Source organism: Miniopterus natalensis, chromosome 18 (assembly GCF_054644295.1).
Source record: "Miniopterus natalensis isolate mMinNat1 chromosome 18, mMinNat1.hap1, whole genome shotgun sequence".
Taxonomy (NCBI): Eukaryota; Metazoa; Chordata; class Mammalia; order Chiroptera; family Miniopteridae; genus Miniopterus; species Miniopterus natalensis.
The window spans coordinates 14,587,172-14,614,330 of record NC_142098.1 but is presented as its reverse complement, the minus strand read 5'-3'; the positions used below and the strand labels follow the sequence as shown (position 1 = coordinate 14,614,330).

The 27,159-nt window shown below is 44.4% G+C and overlaps 1 protein-coding gene across 1 annotated transcript in view; it reads right to left on the bottom strand.

Annotated features, from left to right (window-relative positions):
• ZCCHC14 (zinc finger CCHC-type containing 14) overlaps nt 1-27,159 on the bottom strand; it is a 57,567-nt gene continuing 30,408 nt past the window's right edge. The window contains exons 3-13 of the mRNA XM_016197279.2: nt 24,408-24,481; nt 15,063-15,134; nt 12,142-12,251; nt 10,992-11,086; nt 10,858-10,912; nt 9,531-9,810; nt 8,064-8,155; nt 7,600-7,727; nt 6,376-6,516; nt 4,822-6,291; nt 1-3,608 (exon numbers count right to left, since the gene is read on the bottom strand). Of these exons, the coding sequence (XP_016052765.2) occupies nt 3,553-3,608; nt 4,822-6,291; nt 6,376-6,516; nt 7,600-7,727; nt 8,064-8,155; nt 9,531-9,810; nt 10,858-10,912; nt 10,992-11,086; nt 12,142-12,251; nt 15,063-15,134; nt 24,408-24,481 (2,573 nt within the window). The 3' untranslated portion in view covers nt 1-3,552. The remainder of the gene's footprint in view (nt 3,609-4,821; nt 6,292-6,375; nt 6,517-7,599; nt 7,728-8,063; nt 8,156-9,530; nt 9,811-10,857; nt 10,913-10,991; nt 11,087-12,141; nt 12,252-15,062; nt 15,135-24,407; nt 24,482-27,159) is intronic.

The following is a 27,159-nucleotide window of genomic DNA, read 5'->3' as shown; positions in this document are numbered from 1 at the left end:
TTTTGTGAATGTTGATTAAAGACACTTTCATAACCTTGGGACTTGTCAATAACTGAGCCTCTTCAGAGCCCACTGCTTTAAATGTCACCTGACTCATTCTTTGGGAGTCATCTGTACTTTGGAAAGGATGGCCAACGGGATCAGGTTCCACAGGCCCGTCCTCTGAGATGGGTGGTCAAGCTGAGCAGGGACACGGTTTCCCTTACAACCTTTAAGACTCTAACATGTAACGCCATTAGTCATCAGTACGTAAAACTAGCAAGGCATTAAGTAAACCACCACGAGAGCAAGAAGAGTGACAAAATGACGGAGTGAGGAGGGTGGTGCGCAACCCAATTCCCACTTGGCAAGTGCTCACTGGAAACACTGGAGTGAGTGGATGGATGAGTGCAAGCCTTGGTCAGCCTGTGCTCAAACAGGAAACACTTCACAGCTGTGACGTCAGGCAAAGTTACTACCACTGCTACTGCGCCTCCATACATAACGTGTAGTGTAAACTAACTAAGTTGACTTCTTGCAATAAAGGACCTATAGAATTCTAAATATAGTGAATTAAAATACTCAACCTACTAACTACTATATTAACAAGCTGACTCCTATAATCTTTTGGAGATTATATAGATGATGCTGGTTTTTTAAAATACCCAATCATATATCTGCTTTCAAAAATAAATTTGTTTTTATTGGAAGTGCTAGTTCCCATTTCCTCAGTGGTCTTTAACAATTAGGAGTTTTAATGTTTAAACATTTTCCAATTTTCAGTATGACCATGAAATAAAAATTAGAAAACAAGGTAGAAAATTGAGTTTTGCTCTAAAAAAAGATGAAACGGTTGTTTCATCCCAACGTATTCTACTTTGATCTGTACATTCCACTTTCCCCATTCTTGGAGAAAAAAATGGGGTTAGAAACTTTAATATATGACAGACTATACAAAGCAAAGTGGCTGGTGCCACACCTACCTGGTTGCCACAGCACTTGAAAACAGCCACGATTTCAGGAAAACGACTAAGTAGTTGAAAGGATCAGTCTGATCTGTGTTTCTAACGTGAGGACATCTGAGGAAATGCAAAATGCTCTTTTAGGCCTACTGACTTTGGTTGCTTTTGGAGAGAAATTCATCAGAGAGAATGCTGCTAGCAAATATTCCCAAGTCCAAGTATGGGATTCACTTGGGAAGAGATCTGATGGATCAGCAGCTTTGTGTCCTGTGTATCTCATTATTTACATTTTACAATTCTCACCTCGGAATGACCTCACTGGAAATGTCATACCACACACGCACTTTCAAAGAAACTGGGAATTTTTCTAAGACCTTTGATGACTGGAACACAGCCACACAATGTCTGAACTTATTTACCTCAATTTGAATGTCATACTTCAAAGTTTTGATTTTTTTGTTGTATGTAATGCTAACTTCTAATATTTATCAAGATATTTATAAGGGTAACAAAAGACACTTTCATTTCCCAATACTGACCATTAAAACAAAAAAACTAAATATGACTTTTTTCTTTTGTTATGAGACAATTTTCAACAATTTCACTATGTTGAAATAGGATTTATTTAAAATATTTATTTGTTTAAAAAAAACCAAAAAATTTAAAAGTTTGGCTTTCAGCACATATCCAGGCCACTGTAACGGCCTTCAGAAATATTAAAATCGTAAACATCAATAAACACTCTAAGTCTTCCTTTAACATAATATGACAAGTTCCAGTCTAATATTCTTTAAGGCAAAGTTGTGTCAGTTCTCATTATTTTGACATTTTTGTAGTGTTTATAATTTAAGAGATCAATGTAACATTCCCCCAAAAAACTGTTATAAGCATCACCATTGCTTAAAAACTAGGTAATAATACTGTGTACCAGGAAGAGATATAAGAATACAGAGGTCTGTCAATTCTGCATTGCATAGAAATAAAACTCTACTAAAATAAAACTCTAAAAAACTCTACTAAAAGCCTTTCATAAGAAAAATGTAACAACTTTCTGATCTAGTTTCCATGAAGCCAGGAAACTGATCTCAAAATTTGAAACCTCACAGTGCCTCAAATTCTAGGGTATTCTTTTGATTTACATCAATTTTGTTTGAGGCTGATTGTCCCATTTTAAGAATGGTCTGAATATTACGGTTTTCTTTTTTTAAAATAAATACGCAACTGGAAAATCCCTGGGTAAGGCCTTACCGATCAATATTTCAATGAAGGCTTTAGCATTTAAAATAGTATTATTTAAGCAGAAAATTCCCTTTAGTCTTGAAAATTTAAGTCCTTAAATTTCAGACCAGAAAGCTCTCATTGCAATGGGGTGGAACTGAGAGCTGTGTGGTGAGGACTTATTTGCCAGCTCGATGAAACTAGGCTTCTGCAGATCCTGTAGTTCTGTCCTGTTGGTGTGGTCTCTTTTAAAAGAGTCTCACCACTATCTATTGTAGCCTTCCAGGTAATTTTTAACAGAACTATTAATACACAGCCTAATACAAAAGAAGCTGACAGGAGAAAATTGCAAATCTTTTGCTCACAAATTACAGGACTGTATTGTTGAAATGTGTGTCAAGTGTGAATCTGTTAGCAGTAAGCCTTGGGGTCCTTGGGAAGGCTGTGTGAGATTTAAAAAACTTGCAAACTTTGCTACGGATGGATAGCATCTGTCAGAGCCAACTCACAAAGGCCATGCTGTTACCGTGTGTCTGCAGAGTTGCTTCATGGTGGAAAAATGACAGGACTCAAAGCTATGGAAGGGCCGGTAGGTAAAGAAGATATTCTTGAAGCTTTGACAACTAGGGATTCTCTGGGACTTGGACCCTTAGAAATTAAGTTGTTGCGAGTAACTATTTCTACTTAATAATGTAGTTAAAATTTGCAGAAAAAAAAAAAAAAACCTGAAACTGCTACAAAGTGTTTTAAGGAGGAAAGTAAATACTAAAATCTCTGTTGTGTACTAGGTCACATAGCCTGCTGGTGCCAACTCTTTAAAAACAGATTCTCCGAATGTCTTGCACTGACTGCTCTCAGCGAGTTTGTCTCCAGAACTGCAGAGATTGACATCAGTTTACATTCTTCTGTAGTGCAATTCCTAAAAAGCTCAGAAATTAGTGCCTAACCACTTTAGGAACAAAACAAACAAAACAAAACAAAGGTGACATTTTCCCTCACCCAGGGGTGTCAAGAGTCCGACTGGTGGAACTCCACTTGGAGAACTCCAACCTTCAGTTCTCAATTCCGATCTCGCGTAGCTGCCCTGGAATTAACGTGTGAGCCTAGTAGGACCAATTACGGCAATGCTCTTCCAGAGACGGGAGGCCTCTGCATTGCAGTCAAGGGTGGAGGTGGCCACTAGGCAAGTCCTGACATCAAGCTCCAATCTAGAATTTTGGCAATAAAACCGAGTTTGATGCACTCCTACGCTAGGTTTTCTATCCAGTCTAATAAAGTAAAGCACCTTTGGATTAAAAATATTAAGCTCAACAGCAACTAGACTTCTCAGTTTTGTATTTAATTTTCCTTATGTCTCCATGGCTTAATAGTGTTCTGTTGCCAGAGAAAAATATCAATCTGTGGAGTCCAGACTTTCTGCTGGAGGGGCATATTTCAACCTAAAAGTACCTAGAGAGAGGGAAAAAAAGAGATGAAATTTGAATCACTGTAGAATTACCACAAACCACCGACCTGTCCAAAGTTATTTCCAGAGTCACTGGTCAAGATTCAGGTGCTGGAAATCTAGACCACCTGTTCTAACCACTGCCACCCCCTCTCCCACCCCAAAACTGGACACTGTTTTACTAGTTTATAAAAATCAGACAAGGGATGAAATGACTGAAGAGTTACCAATCCATTCCTTTATTCTTTTTAGGAGAGTTTCTGCTGGGACTCCAACAGCACACAGCTGGTGGGCCATCCAGCGTGCACCCTCCCGGGGACAGGGGCCACGTGCTCTGGGCTTGCTGCTTCAGGAGATGCAGCACCATCTCTATCAACATGGGGTGGCCATAGCCCACAGTCGCCCCCACCTGCCACCAGACCTACTGAGTCTGAGCTTGTCTTTACAGCTCTGCAGGTGGCTAAGATGCACAGGCAGGTCTGGGACTCACAGGTCTAGAGCAACCCTCACACCTATAGAGATCAAGTGACTTTTCAAGGCTGCACAGTGAACAGTCACAGAGCTGGGACCAATTTTCCCAAGACCCAGTTTAATCATCTTTCCAAAACCAACAGCAAGAACAAACCCATTGTAATAAACACATCAGCCACATACTTGAATTTGACTAAAGGAGACAGAGAGCAAGCAGGAGAAAGGGGAGACGGAAGAGGGTAGCAGTGAGAATGCTATCATGCACTCACGGACACACCAGCACCCATGGGCGCCCTGGACTGGGACAGAGGTAGGGACACTGACTTCCATCTGCAGCGACTGAACACGTGCTTCGCCCTAGGCTTTCAGTTAAAGGGTGCGGGGTGGCATTAAGTCACCCATACTTGCTCCCCAGTCACATGTCAAGAGGTAATAAACCAAGGAGCCCTGGGGTCAGACGCCCTCTCCACCGCCAGCTCAGCATGCTCTAGAATTAGTAGTAGGCTGAAACCATGGAGAGTCTTAGAACCAAAGTAACCCTCCTTTTGGGAGCTTCTGAAACTACCAAAAATTTCATGCTTTTGCAAAGAACATTTTAAAAGTTACTTTTTGTTTCAAAAAGAAGCAAGTTTACTATTATTTTCATAACCAGTAAACCTTCGCCTGCACCTCTCTGGGCAGCGCTGCACTGCTAGCCAGTGTAGCTGGTCTGCCTCCGGAGCTTCGCCGGCCGCGGCCCGCCTTTACCTTGCCGATTGAAGTCCATGGACGGCTGCTTGCAGTCCTGAGCGCGGTGACCGGTGGCCCCACAGTTGTAACATGAGAGGTTGCCGCTCTTTTTGTGACTGGAACCATTGCTACTGCCCACCAAGCCCTGGGCCTGGTACACACCAGCGGCCCCTGCCATGAAGCTCTGCATGGGAGGGACGGCGAATGTGGACTGGCCGCCCAGCACAGGCTCGGCGGGCACGCTGCTGCCATAGGGCGAGTGCACAACCGGGAAGGCGCTGCTGCCGTACTGCTGGGTGCCCACATAGCCGCTGCCACACACGGGGCTGAAGGGCAGGAAGGGGAAAGGGAAGACGGACGGCCCCGAGAATGGGTGCTGGAAATAATTGGCGTAGCTGACGGTCAGGCCACCAGAGCCGCAGCTCCCGCTGCATCCACAGGACGTGCACACGACGCAGCCAGGTGGCGGGCCCGGTGAAGGTTGCTGGGGTGCCGACGGCTGCTGATGGTGGTGGTGGTGGTGGTGGTTCTGAGCAGAGGCAGGAATGTTCCCGGGGGAGCCGCTGCCACTGCTGCTGCTGCTGCTGCTATAGAAACTGCTTTCAGGGACGGAAGAGAGCGCAGGGCTGGAGCTGGGGGCGGGGCAGCTGGGCACAGTGGCCATGTTTGGGAAGGATGGGGAAGGGTGGCTACTGGAGGAGGCAGTGTTGCTGTTCGCACAGAAGCTGCCCTGCAGGGGGCCCACAGGCACACTGCTCATTGCAGAGAAGGCAGCTTTGGTGTTGGCTGTGTACAGAGCAGTCCGCGGGTTTATTATTGCAGGGGGCACACTGATCTGCACGTTATTAGAACAGGAAGTTTGCCCAGAGATGGCAGAATCCGCAGGGACAGATGAAGACACCAGAAGTTTGATTGGCGGTCGAGCCACGTGGAAGACCGTGCTGGATGTTCCCACGGCAGCAGTGCTGGTCTCCACCACCAGGGCCGGCTGCTGGGCCGGCTTCATCACCCTGTCCAGTGCAGACGCGTGGACAACTTTGGTGCGGGGACCAAAGGAGATGGTGGGCGACACGGAGCTGGTCTCAGCAAGTCCAGAGAGGACCTGCATGGGCTGATGGGGGGCAGACGTGGGCAACACGTCCATCATGGCGTTGCCGAAGCTCTTGTCCACTTTGATGCCGCTTCTTGGTCCAGAGACTTTATTCCTTTCTTCTAGAGACAGCAGTGAGTGCACAGATGACGAGAGAAGCTTCATGTCCGTGCCTCCCCTTTCCGGTTTGTGCACAGAATTCAGCATGCGGATGGGTGCGATGTGTGAGGCTGCAGTCATCATCTGCGGGGGCAGGGGGTGGTGGCCCGAAGGATTGGAGCCTGCCTCATTCTGCACAGGGAGCACCTGGGCTGTGGGTCTGGCGGAACTTGATGTGAAATGATTCAGCAGCATGACAGGTTTCTCCTTATCAGGGCCCTCCAAGTGCATCTCCACACCTAGAGAAGGAAACAAAGAAGTCAGCACAGCTCCACAGGCCAGGACAGAGGCAGCGCCGAGCCAGCCATAATGGACAGCCTTACGTCTGTCAGTCTCCTCGGCACTGTCCGAGCTCTCTTCCCGGGCCTGCACTCCCATTGGGCTGGGTGAAGAACTGGAGCATTCTGAGGAGCTGCCTTCCCGGGCCGTCTGGTGAGGGGGCTGCTCTACTTCCACCCGCAGTGCTGCGGAGAAGGGACAAGTGATAGTTCAAATGTGGCACCCAATCCATGCGTTACAGAGCTCCGACGGGTCCCCCATCACCCACCTCCGTACAAATCTATCACACACTGATTTCTTTACATCAGTCTCAAGAAGGCAGGTATGATTATGTCCATAGTCAGGGCTCTGACATTCTTAAGAGAACTGCCAGCTAGTCACATGGCAGATGCAAACCCAGCAAAGCTCTCAGCCAGATGCTCTAAGGTCTCCCCACTCCAACACCAGAATGAGAAAACGGTTCCCGAGCCAGCTGGGTGCTGCAGAAGCGGTCCCCCACAAATGCCCCGCCCCACCCCGCTGCATGAGGTTGAGGGACATAAAACTGTCTTAGTCAAATAACCACTTAAATGATCCACTGGCATTTCTTCCTTCCTCGTGTACTGTTACTCTTGATAGTTCTGCTGGGACGGCTCAGTGGGTTGGAGCACCATCCCATACAGCAGAAGGCTGAGGGTTCAATTCCTGGTCAGGGCACACACCCAGGTTTTGGGTTTTGATCCCTGGTCAGGGCATGTGCAGGAGGCAACCAATCTATATCCCCCCCCCCCCCCCCGAAAACTGATGAAAGCATGTCCTCGGGTGAGGATTGAGAGAGAAAGAAAACAACAGAGCAACTTATACAGGGGTCCTCGGAGGTGCCTGAAAAACTAGATCACTGAAACTTCAAGGCCCCAGAGCAGAAAGGCTGGTGCTCAAGCATTAAGGAGAATTTCCAAATAAGCATACTAGGCAATGGCCTAAACCTGGCCTCTGTGCCCGATCTAGGGGAAGAGAGACGTTTTCATCTATTTTGTATACTTTCTGCTCTTTCCCTCTCACCATAGTCGTCTCTGGATCTAATTATTTTGCCCAAACTTTAGGTGAGTCACCAGTCTCCAGCTTCTAAGCCAAATGACCCTTCTAATTTCCTATGGCAGAGACTACAAAAGCTAAAATAATGAATAGTAATTGTTATTTTATGGCAAAGGGTGTGTTATGAGGTCTAATGATTATCAAAAGGATCAGGCTGCACTCCATGTGTCAAGGCTGACTTGGCTCTCACCCACCTGCAGCATGGGGGCTTCGGACATTCTGCACGGGCCCCACATGGCTCGTGGGGGGCACTCGGGCCACTCCACTGCTGGTGACTGGGGGAGGGGCTGAGGGGTTCAGGCACCGTTTCTCTGACTTCTCCCTGTATAAGAAAGTATCCAAGCAAGCCAATTTTAAATTCTGCTGAAAAATCTTCTAATGTTTCACTAACTCTGCGTTAAGTACATATATTCCACACAAAGGTGATTTTCATCAAAATAAACTCCAAGGTGAAAAACAACACATTCTCACTAGTCAGATTCACTACGAAGGGCCTTTCCTAGCAAACGAGAGCCACAGTCATAGAATTTTAAAAGCATTAAGATTTGATAAGCAATCAAAAGTGATCCAATCACTAACATGTAACAAAATTCTAGGTCGTAGCATCTGTTCGGCATGTCAGAAATTAAAATAACAGATAGCTCACAACTTCACTTACTTCTCCAGCTCCAGTTGAGTCTTGAGTTTTTTCTTTGCTCCCATGGTGAGGGATTCAAATTTATTTAGATCTTCTTCAGTAAGGCTCAGGAACTTCCATAGAAGAAATAAATCACAGTTACTGAGAATTAGGACTTTGAAAACAAATAACTCTGATTCCACCTCTAGGATATGTAAACAGATCAAAAGACTTGGGAACACCAAAACATTTACTTGCCAGATGTTTTGGTATTCACAGTTCAAAGTATGAGACGCTCGTTTTGCATCTAAGGGACACAGGCACCTCACAATCCCCTGCAGGCAGGTGACTACAGCGATACAATCTATGGAATTGCCCCCTTCCTCCCTGGGACGATCCCCTCAAATGCAAGCACTTATCTTCCTGCAGACAGGAAGACAGTTTCTTTTAATGGCTTTTTTTTTGAAATCTGGGACAACAGCAACTTTGCTGGGTAGCAAGTGGCCCAGAAGAGTAGAGGCCATCAGAACTAACCCAGCCTTACACCAAGAATCAAATGGTACTCTGGTTCTCAAGACGGTACAGGACATGATTTGTGACTGTAGCCATTTTAACATTAATCTAATACATTAGACTAAAACTTTAAAATCTGATCATGACCAAGGTTAGTTATTTTTAAGATCTATGAATCCTAAACTGAGACTATTACAAATATACTTAAAATTTGTTTTTTATTATGTAGTAAAAGCTGAATTTCTAAGTTTCAGTTGCAGATTTTTGGACAAATGAAATTTTACCTGGATAAAAGCCACCAAGCCATTTTATCCAACAGGGGGAGCTCACAGTTCAGATACTGCCTACAGGTCTAACAGTTTTATCAGTGATACCAAGACTTAAGAAATTTCAGAATTTAAGAGTGAAAAAATGCTCCTCATCTGACCTTTCTATTGTAAAAAATAATTTCTACATGGGACTGCTTGAAAGCCCTAAAATTCATTTACTCCTTTAGCCATATGACCCTAAATGAAGCCAGATCATCAGAGAGCCACGTACTGGGACCAAAGTGTTTGGGCTCCTTGTAGAACTGGCCTTGCTGAGCATCAGCACATGCACAGACTTACACTGAAGGACATCCAAGATGGGGGCTGGGGAGTGTAGGCACCGGGATTCACTATTTCTACCTATTGCAGGACTGATGGAAACAATGTCCTTCACATCACAGAGTTCCAAATTTGTAAAGACCTCAAACTACCTAAAAAAGCTATTTACAACCAATCTTGTTTCAGCTTTTGTTCAGCAGCAGGCAGCCTTCAGGTTCTAACCCACTGCCACCCTCCGGAGAGCATGCGGGACTTAGAGCATGCGTCTATAGGTGTTAAATACCAGGCGCTGTGATTTCCACATCACATACAGTTTAGAAACCCAACTCAATTCCTCTAGGAATGAGGTCAGAAGACAGGTTACCTGAGAAAAGCAAATTCTACATTGCCTGCTTAGTAGCCAACATACCTTTTCCATTGTGAGCTGTTTAAAGACGGGATAGTACTTGTGCAAACGCAGTTTCCTCAGCCAATCTAAAATCCCATTTTGCTCCTGGGTCTGAGGGGTCTGCAGACTGGAAGGCATTAAGATGGCAGGCGAGGTGTCCATCTGGGTCCGGTAGGCCAGTGCAGAGCCCCCGCCCCCTGCATGGGAGCAGTGGGGCAAGGCGGCCGCGCCAGCTGAGTGCTGCATGTGGTGCTGGGCACCACTCTGAGAAGACGGAATGCCGGCCACTCCGCACACGGGCCTGTAAGGACAGAGGACGTGTGGTTTCAAAGGTGAGCAGCCTCCAGGGAAGATCACTGTTAGTGGTATGCACGAGGAAGCTTCTACAGCCTGGACTGCATCTGTGGTCACACCCACTGCTACCCTCAGAGCTCTTTCTGCCACTTCTCCACTCCAGCACAACACACACTGAAGTCTGATGTCGGTAGGTGTGTGTGTGTACATGTGTGTGCATGCATGTATATGTATCTATTTGTATGATGTGCTTAAGAACATGTGCACAATGTTTGAATGCACATGCTTAAGACTGTATCTATCTACCTGTGTGTGCACATGTATGTACATATGTGTGTGTCACAATCAGACTAGTTTCTGTTATTTGTATCACAGGATGATACTGACAATCATAAATTAAAACTGACTCCTAAAGCTTTAATACTCAAATTAACTTTAAAAAAAAAAAGCATTCTACTTGCTGTCCTTGCCCCTTCCACTCTAAACTGTAAACCCACCAAGATTTACTGTGTGCTCAGCATACACCAGGCTGAATGGTACACAGTCAAGAAGAAAGTCAGCGCTTTCCAAGACACAACTAACTGCCTAGCTCTTCACACAGCTGTGTGCGCATGCTCTTCGTGATGTTGGCCGATTAAAAGGTCAGCTGTCAGGCAGGCAGGTGGCCTGTCACCTGAGCGCTCCTACGATCGCTGTCAGGCTCATGAGAACAGAGGATCCTAAAGCAGCACTCTGGCCGCATGGCCTACTCACTGTGAGCTTATACAAACGAACATTCTCAGAAATCCTGGCTTCCTAGGGTGAACAGGGCCCAGAAGCTGCATCTGCAATGGGGGTCCTTGGGAATTCCAATTCCAGTGGCTCAGAGAACTACTTCTTTATTTTATTTTTTTTGGGGGGGGGACGACTTTAAATTGGATTATCTCTATACAATTCCTCTCTCTACAATATTGAAGACTAAGACTGAGAATGACTTAACTCTAGAAATAATTGTTCACAACCAGAAGTAACAATGCTGATTTGAAAGGCGTTGGTTACATAGCAGAAGTCTCACCTTCCAGACACGCCCATCATGGTACCGACTTTAGAAAGGGAAAGGTTGCCAGGACCTGTGAGTTAAAAGAAATATCATGAGATTTACAGACAATAAAAATATTCTCCTTATTTAATCCCATTTTACAAACTCACTTGGACTTTGAAGCTGTTGGGTGGGAGATGAAGTGCTGAAAAATTTCTTAACATGGTCATTTTTCAGTACATGAGAAGGTAATGAAGCCAAGTACCTAAAAATTAAATCAAGGAGGAGTTTATCAGCATTAAAATGGTATTGCCAAAAACTGACTGGGAGGGAGATTTTATTTTCCAATTAAGAAAAATATACATTAGAGAGAAAAATAAACAGAAATGCCTTATTCCATAGTCATCCTGATTTAATTCAATTTAATCCTGATTATAACTCATACTGTTTCCCCACACCCCTTCTCTTACTTATACTGTATGAAGCAAGCCTTTCAGGGTTCACAATATGGTCAGTGAGCTATAACATGACCACAATCAGTGCCATCACAATCGCTGGGAATGTGCAGCCATCGTGCTACAACTAGGTCTCAGGTGCTAAGATGTCGGGTCCCGTTCTGGAGATCAGGAAGCAGGCCAGCCCCTTCCTGCACATTTACAAAACCAGAATGCTAGGACAGGATCCAGGGTCCAGAGACACCTGGCCTAGGAGACCTTTTATTAGGCCCTGGAACAGTCTTAACTTTCAACTATAGGGCAGAAATAGTAATCAGATGTAATTTTATAAGACTGTCAAAACTATATTAAATGGTAGCATATACTTTGGTTTTTTTATTTACTGATTTTAGAGAGAGAGGAAGGGAGAGAGGTGGAGAGGAGGGAGAGGAAGGGAGGGAAGGAGAGAGACAGAGAAACATCAGTTTGTTGCTCTACATATCTATGCATCATTGGTTGCTTCTTGTATGTGCCCTGACCGGGGATCAAACCTGCAACCTTGGAGTATCAGGACGATGCTCTAACCAACTGAGCTACCTGGCCAGGGCAAGTAGCATATACTTTGAAATTCCTTTGCTCATATCCTTAAAATCACAACTGGCTTATTAGGAGTGTTCAAATTGCCCATAAATGATGAAAATCCCTAGAAACAAAGTAGAGACTCAAACTACAGAGAGTACTATGTAACCTCAAGAGCTCCTTGGATGACCAGGCAGCTCATGTGCGGACCCGCCCAGCCTGCCCACACTGCAAACGGTCACCGATTACCACTGTGCCAGGGGCAGGGCTGCTCCCTATGGCTCCGGAGTGGGGTGAAGAGCATTACCTCAGGTCCGCTTCCAGATCCATGTGGTTTCGCTCTACATAAAACGAATCTGGGCCAGCTAAGCAAGGAATGAATTTCTCCAAATTTTCTTCAGGGTAGAGCTGAGATAACTGAAAGAAATGGAAAAGCACAGGAAGTATGTCAAAATTCATTTTATAGAGCCAGAATTCTTCCATGTAAGAAAAACTTGGTCAGGTATGAGATGGTGACGTCTGCTGGTGTGATACAAAGTACCATTCTATTAGCCTCTTTGGGGTTCTACATCCACTTGGGATGTAGAAAAGCCACAAAAGAACATCACACTCCCACTATAACATCAAGGAAAAGCTTGATATTCTACACAATCGTACCTTTCGTACCTTTCCTTGAGCCCATCAGAGGGCTGAACTGCAAGGCCATCACCTAAACTGAATTTCAAGAAGGACCATCCCTCCGAGAAAGAGAGACACGTAAATTGTCTCAGCTGTGGCAGAGCACGAGGAGGAGGTGGCCGCCACATAAGCAGGTAGAAGAGATTGGCCAAGATGGACACATTCCCACAGGCTGAGTGTGGGCCAGATATCCATCAGCCAGGAACCCCAAACACAAGGGGAGTGCGCCTTCATTCCCAAGCTCTCTTTCACAGGCAGGATACCAGGGAGAGCCTCCACAGGTGGCAGAGATGTGAACTGGCTCCTCCTAGGGGCCAGGGAGGAAACCCTAGGCCTTTCCCTGGAGACTTCACTCAATCCAAGACAAAAGCCCTTAAGCTGCCAGGGGAGGAACAAGGCTGCTCCTGCTCCCAGAGCCCAAGCAAAGACCCCAAGTTTCTGGGGATGGGAAGCAGCAATACTTTCCTGTCTCTGGGGGCAGGCTAGGAAGTCCTCCTGGCACCAAGGCACAGGCAGAAATACCATGTCTTGGGGGAAGGTAAAAGCAAAGCCACTCTGGCCCTGAGGAAGGGGTCCACCTGGGTCAAGGATCTTGCACCATCACAAAGCAGAGAGGTCAGCAGCTGCTGGGGAATGAAGGGGCAGGGAGGTGAGAGAGTCTCTGTCAAGGCTTTGTGCCTGGGCCTAAGGCTGGGAGGGGGAAGAATCCCCCTCACTCCTGCCTCAAGTCCATCACCAGGCAACAAGTAACAGCTGTCTCCCGAGGTGGGGCGTGGGGTGAGTTGAGGGGTCAACAGAGCAGGAAGACCCCTCTGTGCCACAGCCACGTGAGGCTGCTGAAAGCTGGGTGTGAAGCAAGACCACTGAGAACCTTTCTACGCTCCAGGATCAAGGTACCAGAGCCCTTCGCTGGAGAAACCTGAAGCCTGAGGTGCACTGAAGGTAACCATAGGACCCACAGAACCCACACCCAGCCCCGCCCGACCTGATCAACTGGAGGAACCAACCAAGGGCCTGAGAGCGCAGCAGCACGCCCATTTCCAGGCATAACACTATTCCCCTCAGTCTCTGTATTTCCTAAACGTGATCTCTAACACTCAAGGCATACCCCCAAGAAAAAGGGAGAAGAGAAAACTTGTCAAGATAATCATCAGAACCAGGCTCAAAACCAACCCAAATGTTGGAACCAACTATCAGACGTGGACTTTAAAATAATTATGACTAACATAGTAAAACATTTAGTAAAAAATAAAAAACAAAAACAACATACATGAAATATTAGGAGATTTCAGCAGAGATGTAAAGTTGATTAAGACATGTCAAATGGAAAAGCTAGGAAGAGAAACAAAAAAATAAAAATAAAAACAAGAAAACCATGGTATGAGAGATGAATTCAACTAATCCAACAGGCTCGGCAGCGCCTGGGCAGAGCTGAGGAGCAACATCAATGAACATGAGGCGAGGAAAACAGAAACCGTCTGCGCTGAAGCAGAGCGCAGAGCAGAAAAACCCGCGCACCCGAGAGCTGCAGGGAGCAGCGAGGGTCCGAGTGCGTGTAACTGAGATCCCGGAGAAGGGCGAGTGCGCGGGCAGAAGAATATCTGAAGTGATAATGGGCATGAATTTTCCAAAATTAATGGAAGACAGCAAACCAGGTATCCAAGAATATGAGCCACTGTACACACCCAGGCAAAAGACCAATGTAAGGTCACCGTTCCTGCCAGTACCAGGCAGTTCAAAGAAACTGAAGGTTTTTTGTTTTTGTTTTTTACAAAATGAGAGGCTAGGCACAAAGGCGAGAAAATTTAGTGTTCTGGATGTTAGAGAGGAAAAGTGAACTCTAGGGAGGATCAGTAATCCTAGGGAGCATGGCACAGTGTTCCTCTGTGCCTGACAGGCCAAAAGGACAGGTAGGAATCAAACCACCTCCTGTCCAAGCTTTTAAAGTAGGATCCATCAGCGGGTTTTCCCCTCCAGGATTATATCCCTGATTTTAAAATGACAATGTCTGGCTTTGGAGAAACTTTATATACACGTCTGTAAGTAGTATGCATGTACACATGCATATGTAGGTAAAGAAGTGCTTATGTAGTAGTGAAACCTTTTGTTCAAATGTTTGTTGAATCAATTTAAAAATAAACAGGAAAATAAATAAATAAATAAAAATAAACAGGAAAATCCAACGTGTAAAACAGGTAAAAGGAGGGACCAGGTGAAGCCTCTGACCACTGAGCAACCTGTGTGCGCCTCTCCCTCAGCCTCCGCTGAAGAGCAACCAACCCAAACACCCCTGGTCATCCAGGCAGCGGCATCTCCTGCCTTGTCTCGTTCTCAGCCACTGGAGGGAGCTGAGACCATGACATCAAGGACCTTGTGTTTACTGGGCACCCTGTTAGAGGCAGACCTTAGGCTGCCTGGGGACAGGCGCGACTTCCAGGCACTGCACTCACTACCCTGGCTGAAGGAAGCCATCTGCAATCACTCTGCAGCATTACCACCCACAGGGGAACGAAAGCCTTCTCATTTTAGAAGAGCCTTTAATCACCTTACCTTTGAAATAAATTCAGTCACTTCAGGGGAAGATTTGGTTACTGATGTTACTGAAGAGTCAGACCACAAGACCTTAAAAACAAACAAACAAACCAACCTTAAAAACAGACACCACATACGTAATTCACAGCAGGCTTGTCCAGGCATCCTTGCTGGCGCAAGTGCCATGAACACAACAGGCCCTAGTGTATTGTGCACCTTGTGAATGGAGCATTACATACCCCTTGACTTGTTAAAGAGCATTCCCCCAGGTCCAAGCTTAATTTTGTGTTTTGTGCAATTACTCAAGTATCACCAAATTACTCAAGCAGGGAGTCTAAGGTTGCTCGTCAAGTTCTAGCAAGTCACTGACAGTTACGACTTGTGATGCTAGTATACATCATCTGCAAGTGGACCTCCTCTTAGGTCGGTGCACGTGACTTTAGATTCGAGTCAAGAAGTTACCAGAAATCAGCCTATGCGTCCACGCAGTAAATGCTTGTATGCACCCGTCTTCAGGAATCTCACAGAACTGGGGCCCCATGGGAGTAAATCCATGACAGCAGGCCAGGGCATCAGTACTAAACAGCAGAGAAAATCTTCTATAGCGGGGGAGTGTAGGAAGAATTCGGGGACAAACCTCAGACTTTCTGGAAGAAGTTCTAAAATGCCTGGTATGCCAAAGACCTGACTACACATATGTGTGTTTTTCCTTGCCTGCATGTATGACAATGGGCAGTTTTATTTCACTACTTTATAAATGTCAGTCTCTCCAAATGGACTTTAAGCTCCCTGGGGGAGAGGGCTGGGTCTTTTTCTTTGGGTTTTCTCTCAGCACCAATGTTTCCACCTAAGGTGCTAAGTGAACATGAGGGGAGGGGAGGCGGCACCTATGGACATCATCAGAGGGCCATTCAGCATGAGAAAAGCATGAGCTGAATTCGAAAGGGCAGGTAAGAAGTCTGCTAAAGGAATGAGACAGACAAAGGGGACCGCATGAGATGAGAGGGAGGAAGGGCCAGAGCAAGAGGGGTTAAACCATGAAATAGGAACTTTACCCTAAAATCCAGAAGAAGCCACTGGAGGATTTCAAGTCAGGAAATAAAATGGCCAAATGTATTTTATTACCCAAAATAAAGCATTATATTTACACTGATTTAGAGCAAACAGAGCTTGGAGATATCAAAAACTCCTGCTCCCCCCGCCGACCCTCACCGTGGATGCTGAAGGGCTCCTCTGGCCTGGAAGGATGGCCATCTCCCCTCTTGGCTGCTGAAACTCACATAAGTCCCTTTCTATTTTAGTAGTTGTCACAACACACAAAAATTAATGAGGCATCTGTTTCATCAAGTTCCCATCAAATACACACTAACTGAGGAAAAGGACCATCTCCTTTATCTTTGAATTGCCAACACCTACGGGAACTCAGAAGCAAGGCCAGCACTGGCATTCTCTGAACGAATGTGCCTTGCTATCTAAAACCTACCTACACTAAAATGAAAACACCCAAACTGTTTTTGTGTAAAATAACCAAATCTTATGACATTAAAAAGAAATTTGGTGGTGGTGGGGGGGGAGCTGCTACCCACATAAAACACAAGTAGCATCTATGATTAAAGGTGGAAACTTCCCAGTCATTAGATGTTTTACTCTTGTTTTTCAAAGTAAAAGACGTGGAAAACTTATTTTTTCCTTACAACTCTTACACCGTGACAACAATCTGTTTCTAGTTTGCCTCTTCTCTCTCCTTCCACATTCATATCACGTGAACACCTCGTTACCCAACTAAAACATGAAATCCAACACCCAAACAGTAAGGGTAGCACAGACAGACTATTTTATGTTGAAATAGACAATGTGCATCCTCAACAATGATGTACTTTAAATAGGTACAACTATCCTAGGGTGTCTGTTCCTGATGTTTTTCTTTTACTTCCTAATGGAGTTGATATTTCAACTGTGGGCAAACAGGAAGGAAGGACTGGAAACAAGCGCTCACTTCCAGGCTGAGCCCAGCACCACTATGCTCCGCAGATGCAGAATCGTTTCACCCTCACACCTCTGCCTCACTTGCGACCCCACTCCCTGCACCAGATGAAGGGACAGGCCGCAGAGGGGCATGGATACAAGGGAGAAGCCTCACGTCACACCACATGCTACAGACACACATGCCCCGTCAAATCCAAAGTGGCTTCAATTGTAAGCTGCTCTGTTATCTTACATACCAAGAAAAGATGTTGCCAATCAAACTGTGGCACAGCCTTTTCCTACCACTTACTCAAAGAGCTGCCTGGCCTTACTGAGACAGATTTAACACATCTTAGGCATACAACACAAAAAACAATATATGCATAAAACAGACATATACTTAGGATTTCTCACACTCAGTCTAATTCTCACTTTTCACCTCAGTTTGCAACGGTTCTGTTTTCCACCTGGCACCACACTCCGAAGCATGTGGAGTGACATTTTCCTAGCCCTGCACAGGAACTGGCCAAGCCAGAGGCCTGCCCACTGCTCATGCCACATCCCTAAGGTGGGTGGGAGACCCCGCGCCACCACACCTACTGCACCTACCACCAGGCCTCTGAGAAATCCCAAACCAACCGCAGAGATGCGCAAAGCAGTCACAGAACGAGGCGGCCTGGCGGAAGCACAGCCCATGTATGGAGAAGAAAACCAACAAAAAATTAAAACTACCATTAATATTCTCAGTGAACTAAGAGAAGAAAGCATAGCCAAGGACAAGATGCTATGAAAATCAAGTTGTCACAGAACAAGTGTTCTTTGGAATGAAAAACAGAACAACGAAAGTGAGAAATTCAATGGAAAAGACGGAAGATGAGGTGATCTTCCCTAAAGGAGATTAAATAAATGAATGAATAAATAGGAAAGAAAATAGAGGGGGGAAAAAAACCAAAGGACCAATCTTGAGGCCCAGTATGCAGACAACAGGAGTTCCAAAACAAAATCACAGAGAAAAATGGAATGGAGGAAATAAAAAAATGATTCAAGAAAAGGTCCCCAAATGGATTTTTTAGACTGAAGGGCCCACTGAGCCTCAGCATATGATGGCCACAGATCTACACCCAAACAAGTCTCTGAGGAATGTGCAAACACTTGGACTAAGAAAATCCTGAAAACTACTAGAGAATATATAACAGGGCATAGTGCAGGATCAGAAGCCAAAACAAAGTCCTGATTCCCAGCAGCAACACTGCAAGATAGTGAACGAGCAGTGCTTTCAGAGCCCTAAGGAAAGAAATACAACTCAGAATTGTGTTCAGTGTCAGGGCGAGCAGGTAAAGGCACTTCTGGAGAGACGTGGAAAGTCGCACAAACAGTACTTCCCAAGTACCCTTTCTAAGGAGGAACCAGAGTAACTACTAAACCAAGACTAACTTAAGACAAAAAATGACCTAAGACCTAAGAGCAGGGGACCAGAGCTAGAAGGAGGAAGGACCCTCCAGGAGGTGATGAAAGCTGTGTACAGGGCCAAAGGCCCTGAGTCCAGGTGGGAGCATAGCCACAGCTCCAAAGGTGAAACTGGGATACTGGACAGATCTCAATGAGGGGAGTTTTAGACACTCAGGGAAAATCTTAGGGGTGAAGCCTTTTTGTAAGTACTTGTCCCTGAGCAAAATGAGACACTTAACTCCAGAGAAAACACAATGTAGGAATGGAAAAGTACTGCCATATGGCTCCAGTATCAACAACCTTCACATAATCACACTAATTATCATACAACCACTGAGGCATATAAAACAGTTCACTGCAACTACTGCCAATGTATACAGGATTATTGGACTCTAAATTCTGCGTACATATATACTGCTGATGAAAACAAAACCTAATTTAAAAGATAGTCGACAAGGTTCATCCTTTGCTAACAGCGATAAAATATTCAGAGCAGTTAAGATGGTTTTGAGATGAAAAATTAAATTTCAGCATTGGCCGGTGTGGCTCAGTGGTTCAAGCGTGGGCCCACACACTGAACGGTCGCGGGTTTGATCCCCAGCCAAGGGTACATACCTGGGTTGAAGGTTCGATCCCTGGCTGCAGTCGGGGCTCGTGTGGGAAGCAACCAATCAATGTCTCTCTCTCATGTTGATGTCTCCCCCCCCCCTTCCATTCTCTCTAAAAATCAATGGGGAAAAACCCTCAGATGAGGATTAACAAAAAATAATTTTAAAAAAATTAAATTTTAAAGAAAAGATACAGCACCAAAATAAATATCTAGGTTCTTAAGGAAGAATGGCATTAAAATGGGTTTTTTTCTTCGTAGTATTCTATAGGTGTTTTTTTTTAAAGAATAGTTTTATTGTCTTTAGAAAGAGGGAGAGAGAAACATCGATGTGAGGGCCCAACGTCCACCTGCTGCCTCCTGCACGCCCCCTGCTAGGGATCAAAGCTGTAGCCTGGGCCAGCCCCTTGACCAGAGGCGAACCAGCAACCTCTTGGTGCACAGGGTGACACCCCACTAACTAAGCCACACAGGCCAGGGCTCTATGCTTCCTTCTAAGTCAACAAAACTCTACAATCTAGAGGTGTTTCAAGGTTTGGTTAGTCTGTTGATGTTTTTTTTCTTCCCTTTCCTTCACATGTAATAACTAAAGAAAACTTTTTTTAAGTTTATTTTAGTTATTCCAGTTTCTCAACAGTGAATTTGAAAAAGCTGGTAAAATTTGGACATTTCAGCTCTGGCCAATTTGGCTGAGTGGTTAGAGCATTAGTCCACAGACTGGGGGGGTCTCGGGTTCTATTCTGATCAAGGGCACGTGTACCTCAGTTGCAGGCTTGATCCCTGGCCCCGGTCAGGAGGCAACCAATCGATGTGTGTGTCTCTTACATCGATGCTTCTCTCTCTCTTCCCTCCTCCCTCCCTTCCACTCTCTCTAAAAAAAAAATCAATGAAAAAATACCTTCACGTGAGGATTAAAAAAAAAAATTTGCACATTTCACATGTACACAGTTACATGCTAATTTTATTCTGTCACTTGCTTCCTGTATACTGATTTGGTTTCCTCAGTAACTAGTAACTAGCAATTACAACTTCAGCAAAAACAAAACCATTTCCATTGGAAAAAACAGGAAATTCAAACTCCTATTTGTAGTACTTTTGTGTATCTTGAAATCATCTTGATCCGGGGTTAGGTCTTTCTATAAAAAGGTAACCTTTAATTTGTATCCTGGAAAACAATGACACATAAAAATCAAAACTAGAGATAAACAAGGCTCAGAAAATTGGTGGGGCAAGAGAGTCATCGATTTTCCCATGAATAAGTGAAGGCTTTCAGGAAAAAATATTTCATTGAATTTTTCTATACTGTTAGCAACAGACTGTCACATCTCATCAAGGTATGGCAGATGCTCCTAATAAGGTGGTTTTTTTTATTGTTCTGGCCACAATATAATAGCTATTTATTTCCATATACAAAGGATAGCCTATTAAAGGACTATTTAATCTTCATTACTTAGGCTTCTATGGACAAAAGGAATGGTTTAATCTTAAGTAGGTAATTTTTTAAAGAAGTTTTATTAACTTATAACTGACAATTTAAAGGGAACAATTTGATGTTTTCACATATGTACATACCCAGGATGAAACCATCACTCCATTCAATATAATGAACATACCCTTCACCCCCAAAAGTTTCCTCCTGCCCCTCCTCCAGGAAGCCACTGATCTGCTTTCTGTCACTGTAGTTGGCATTTTCTAGAATTTTATGTAAATGGACTCGGGGTCTGTTTTTTTTCACACAGGATAACTAAGTTTCATCCATATTGCTAAGTGCATCAAAAGTTCACTCCTTTTTACTTTGAGTAGCACTCCACTATATGAATATTCCATAGGTTGTTTATCCATTCTCCTGTGGAGGGATATCTGGGGTGTTATAAACAAGGCTGCTATGAATATTCATATACAAATTTTTGCAGACCATATGCTTCATTTTCTTTCGGTAAATACTTAAGAGTAGACCTGATGGGTTATATTTTATGATTATGTTTAACTTTTTTAAAAACTGCCAAACTGTTTTTCAAAGAGCTTGTACCATTCTACATTTCCACCGGCAGAGTAGGAGAGTTCTAGTTCTTCCACACACCTGCCAACACTTGGTATGGTCAGTCTTTTTAATTTTAGCCATTCTAATAGACACCTAGTAATATTCCTCACTCTGGTTTTAATTGGCATTTTCCTAACTAATGATGCTGAACATGTGTTCACATCTGCTCTTTGCCATCCATACATCTTCCTTGGTGAAGTATATGTTCAAATCTTTGGCTCATGTTTTATTGGGCTGTTTTCTTATTACTGAGTTGGAGAGTTCTTTATGTATTTTAAATACAAACCATTTATCAGATATGTAATTTGCAACTGTTTTCTCCTAGTCTGTGCCTTGTCTTCATTTTTTTAACAGTGCCTTTTGAAGAGCAAGTTTAAAATTTTGATGAAGTCTAACATATTTGTCTTTTATGGATATTTTTGTCACTGTATCCAAAAAATCCTTGCCTCATTTACATCACAAAGTTTTCTCCTATGCTTTCTTCTCGGAGTTTTTGTAGCTTTAGGCTCTACATTTAGATCTATAATCAATTTTAAGTTAATTTCTGTATAAGAGGTGAGATTTGGACAAGGTTCATTTTTTGTGTGTATGGAATGTCTGTTCCAGAACCATTTGTTGAAAAAAAAATCATTATTTCTTCATTGAACTACCTTTGAATCTCTGTCAAAAATCAATGGACCACTTCCACCTGAGTCTTATTCTAGACTCTTCTGTCCTGATCAATGCCTCTACCCTTTCAGCAACGCCACACGCAGTGTCAGGATTCCTGCAGTGTAACAGGAAGTCTTAAAACCAGGTAGTGTGAGTCTTCCAACATTTTTTTCTTCTTTTCCAAATCATTTGACTACTCTATAGTTCCCGTATGAATTTTAGAATCAACTGGCTGATTTCTAAAATGGAAAAATCCTACCGGGACTTATTTTTGAAGGGAGGGGTCATAAAAATGACGGAAGGTTTAAAGATACGTTGTCGTCTTCTCGTCCTGCAGCCCACCAGTTCCTCTCTTTAGAGCTGTAGACTCTGATGGCAGCTAGCTGGGTGACCGTGGGGAGATGCCAGGAGCTACAAAACTATAAGGTGGTTCCACTCTTCTTACATGTGAATACAAATCTGTATCCTACAAGCAGCACACAAGCACAGTTTAAGCTGTGCAAATTAACAGTGTGTTTTGTAAATAGGATAATTTTTTTTTAAATGTTGATTGTATCTTTCCTTTGTGCCCTGAATTCCATCCAACAAATACACTTTGGACTGAAAATTCCTTCAGGAACATCAAGTTCGAACTTCAAAACAATAGCTAGTTGGACTGCTGGGTAGTGAAAGATTATCATTTTCCTAAACACAAGAATACTTTGCTTTTCAGACACTTCAGCTTAACCATTGGGGTAAAAACATCTTAAACTGAACATTTAACTCCGTGTGACAGTCATCAGTGCCAATGCTAAGCAACAGTCCCTAGTCTAGTGCAGCAAGCTCAGACCTGTGCTGTCCTGAAGGCCAATGGCTCCAGGCTCCTTTTGGAGCTGTCCAGCTTGCTTTCAGAGGACTCGGGCATGGGCGCGGGTCCCCATCCCCACCAGTCTGCTGCTGCCTCCTTCTCCGGATCATAAACCCCTCCTCCAAGGAGAAGCTGTGACAGGCCAAGCGTCTATTTTGCCAAAGCTCATTTCTTTAGTGAGCAGGGCAGGCAGTTGTGTCATATAGGGTTTCTGCATCTCACGCTGCACAAACCTAATTCCCTGTCACAAGTAACAGGACTGAAGATAGGGCAAATCAAAGCCCGGATGATTAGATGGTCTATGAGTGGGGCCAACCACCCCAGATATGCCCCATGCTCAGCAGTTTCCCAAATGGGTAGGCAGACGATGACTGTCAACAGTCCCTCAGGGAACACCTGACGGCAAAAGGCAGAGTGGAGGGGAGGAGACAATGTGTCCAGGGACTGGGGACTTGATGGGCTCCTGATGCCTACTAGGCTTGGATGACACTGGGATTCCAAGGTTCTCCGGCTGCTGAGACTTGGGTGCTAGCCGCAAGCTTTAGCAATCTCCAAAACCTAACATCTTTCCCATACCTTTTGAAAAGACATCCATAGCTTAACAACTGATTCTCACAATACAGTACCTTCCAAATCAAATGAAGATTTTATCCTTTTAGTGGAAAAAGTATTTAAAGTATTTTCATGCCGCTACACTTTCTGAAAAACTAGTAAACTGCACATGGTATACACACTAAATACTAAGCAGAAGCTTTTATTCCTGAGAACATTCCCCAAAAACGCAGAAAGCAGATTTTCCTTACCAATCGGTATTCAGGCGCATGGTCAAAGGAGAACCTGACACAACACACTGGGCAAGTAACAGAAACTCAGGGACATGGCCAACCAAATTCATCACCCAGCCTCTTCAACAGCTAAGTGGGACCAAGAAACTAAGTTCTGGTCAACAAAACATAAGAAGTGTCTAGCAGCTGCTTTTAGGAATGCTTCTTAAAAGAAAGATAAAACCTTTCCTCTTTTCTTCATCCTGAATCTTGCTACATGGAATGAAAATGTGAGGACAGGAGCTCTAACTGCAACTCTGGGCCATGAGGCTAAGGTTCACCCCCCAGGGATGTCAAAGCTGTCAACTGGAGGGAGCCTGGACCCTAAGAATTTTGAGAGCACAACTGCCATACCAGCAGCTGGCCGCCGCCCTGTATACTCCCACGTTGTTTAAGCCCATTATTGAGGGTCTCTAATCATAATATACAGTATGTCTCAATTTTCACATTTCTCCACTTTAGCCAACTCAGCTAACCACCTACCAGCCGCTGAGCACATCAGTCTAGAGAACGTTCCCCATCTAGACCAAGGAGCTTGTGTCAGCCAGGGAGCAGAGAACAGTTTTTGGCTGCAGGCTTTTACTACTCCAGTCTTGTGCTGAGCGCTCTGAAGGGGCTGCCTCACTCATTCTCCCCCAAGTCCCTCCTCCTCTACTGACTGGAGGTGTCTGGGCACAGAAGTTCAGCAGTGTCCTTGGGCTCGTGGCTAACAGGGATAGCACTGGACTGCAAATGGCAGGCTGTTCCAGAGCCCCAACCCTCCCCGTTACGTCGCGGAGGCCGCTCAGGCCAGGAGCCCAGTAAGGCCGCCCTGGAGACGGCCCACCATGCACTGAGTCCCAGCTTTCTAACTCCCACAGCACTGGCCTCTCCAAAAAGGCCCATCTTTTACTTAGATGAATAAAAGTTATCAATTCATGGTAAATGTTTCCTTCCTATCCCTTAGAGGAGAAAAGAGAAAAAAAACTTAGCATCTTACCTCAAAGGAACATTCAACATTTCTTTCATTTTTTTTGTGTGACAATCCCTTCAGGTCTATCTTTTCAACACTCACTGTAAAAGTAAAAAAAACAACACAAAAACAACAAACAACAAACAAAATTATAAAAATGAAATAAAACCTTGAAGTACATATTATTTTAGCATTTGATACTTTAGCAATTTTCAAAATAAGGCTTTCAATGCCCAATGCTGCTCAGTGTCTTCTGCGGTATGTTCACCTGGAATGAGAAACTCAAGCGGAAGGCAAAAAGCTGTCACGCTCAGGAATGGAGGGTGGGCGTAAAAGTAAAGCAAGAAAAACAGGCAAAAAATAAATACAAACCATAGGAAAGCAGAGAACAGTGCTTGAAAAGAGAACGTGAGTTTACTTGAATGCCCGCGAGTATGAACTCTAATTGTAACTGAAGATTGATTATGATCTGTTCCGACTCCTGAAAAACTAAACCTCAGCGCCTCCCAGTTACTGTTTTAGACACAGCTGCCCAGAGCCCCTCAGGGGATCAACAGCGCACGTCTCGTCCTGCTCTGACGGGCAAGGCTGGGGTGAGCAGGGAGCACTGCAGGAGAAACGGTGGCAATTCCGAAGGCTGCCTCCAAGGAACAGGCTGACGATCGTCAGGCTGGCTGCAGACAGACGAGAAACAGGCAAAATGCCAGGAGGGAGGGTGCTAAAGTCGGCGGTCTCTTTACACAGCCCTTTTCACACACACGGGTGCATTTTCTCCTCTCAGAAGGAAAAGGGCGCATTAGCGCACCTTCATCCATTACGTTTTGTTTCTCGAGGCCATGTGGCTGTGAGTGTTCTTTGAGGGTTTCTACAGACCTCTCAGCGTAACCGTCCAATATGAAATACTCAACATCTAAACTACTGTCACAATCCCCACAGACGCCCATCTCCTGGTCTGCCACACCAATGTTTCCCAAAGTGTTCTCCCAGGAACACCGGTTCTGTAAGATGTTCAGGGCCATCCCCGAAAACCTTCATGGTCAAACAGTTTGGAGAAAAAATCTGTAGATTGTCCATGTACATCAGCATATTAAAGGCTCTGAGAAGTCCCACAACAAATAAACCTTTTTATCAACAATTCCCCAGTTTTTTTGGCCACAGAACTCTTTCTTCCCCTAACATCCCAGAGAAAATGAACTGCTCTGTCCAACATGCTTTGGGGGAGGTTCTAACCCTGCACCACCCAATACTATAGCCACTAACCACATGTGACCATTTAAATTTGTACTAATTACAATAGAATAAAATTAAAATCTAATTCCCCAGTAGCACTAACCACATTCTAAATGGCCAACAGCTACCTGCGGCTAGTGGCCACCATATGGTACAGCCCAGAGAGAACATTCGGTCACCACAGAGCTCTACTGGACAGCACTGTTCTAAGCCAGGGGCTGGCAAACTGCAGGCTGCCCTCCGCCTGTTTGTGTAAATGGTTTTATTGGCACAAAGCCACACTGTTCGCTTACGTATCACCAATGGTTGCTTTCCGCCCCACAACAGCAGAACCACCGTATGCCTCCCAAAGCCAAAAATATTTACTATCTGGATCTTTGCACAAATAAATTTGCCAAGCCCTGCTCTAAAGCAACAATCGTTCATTCACCAAGAGGTCTTATGAAGTTCCTGCTGTGGACCAGGTCTTAGTCTAGGGGCTGGGAATACAACAGTGAACAGGACGGGGGGCTCTCGTACTCACACTAACAGCCTGATGGTGAAAAGACCCTTTACTCGCTAAACTATTTTCCGTAAACCTCCCTAATTTTGTAAGTTGCATCAGGGTAGATATGCAGCTTGGAAGATACTAGAACCCATTTGGATTAGAGTATTTTAAGTTTAAAATAGCACCTTACAGGAAGAAATTACTCTAAAAAATAAGAGTATTTGTTTCCATTCTGGCAAAACAAAGAAAATACAACATTTAGAGGTTGTCCACCTCCTCATTCGCACCCAAACTACTCACTGTTCTGTATGACTTCCTCAGTCAGACTGTCAGCAAATAAACAGCTTTTATGTTTCCCCAACCAGTATTTTAAAAAACTTACCCACAATGACATCACTCTAACCCAGATCTTTAACTTTTTTAAACAATAGGTTATGTAAAATCAATGACTACAGAAAAATTTAGTCAGCATTTTCCTTGGCCACAGAACACCAATGTGTACCTAAGTGTCCCAGAACTGAATAATATTAGGATTTATGAAAAGCAAAAAACAAAAACACAAAACCTCATCTGGACTGAAAGCAGGAAGTGACTCATATCTGGACAGGAAAATGTGAAAAGCAGATGAACATTATTCAGCTGTTTTCAAATAAAAGAGGTATTTGAACTCCAGGACTGAAATGTTTGTGAGGACTCTTCAAAATCATCAGCCCAATCGACATGGTGCTTTGTGTCAGCTCCGTTAAGTCGGAGCCACCAACCCTACATACAGGGATGCTGCGGCGGCTTTTGCCACAAGGATAGCTCTGGGCCAAATAAATGGTTTAAAAGTTCTGCCACTCACAGTGAAATTCTCTCCATGTTGCCCTCCCCGAAAACAACATCTGCCGTTACACAGGGCTCTGAAAACGGGAGAAGGGGAGCCTGCTGGACTGGAAAGGCAGGCAGGCACCTGTGGAATGATTTTCTGTACCAGACACCAAGTGACAACGGCTAATGTGGAGGGTGGGGTTATGGGATGTTTAATTAAGATTCAAAGATGTTTAAGCACGCTCTCAATTT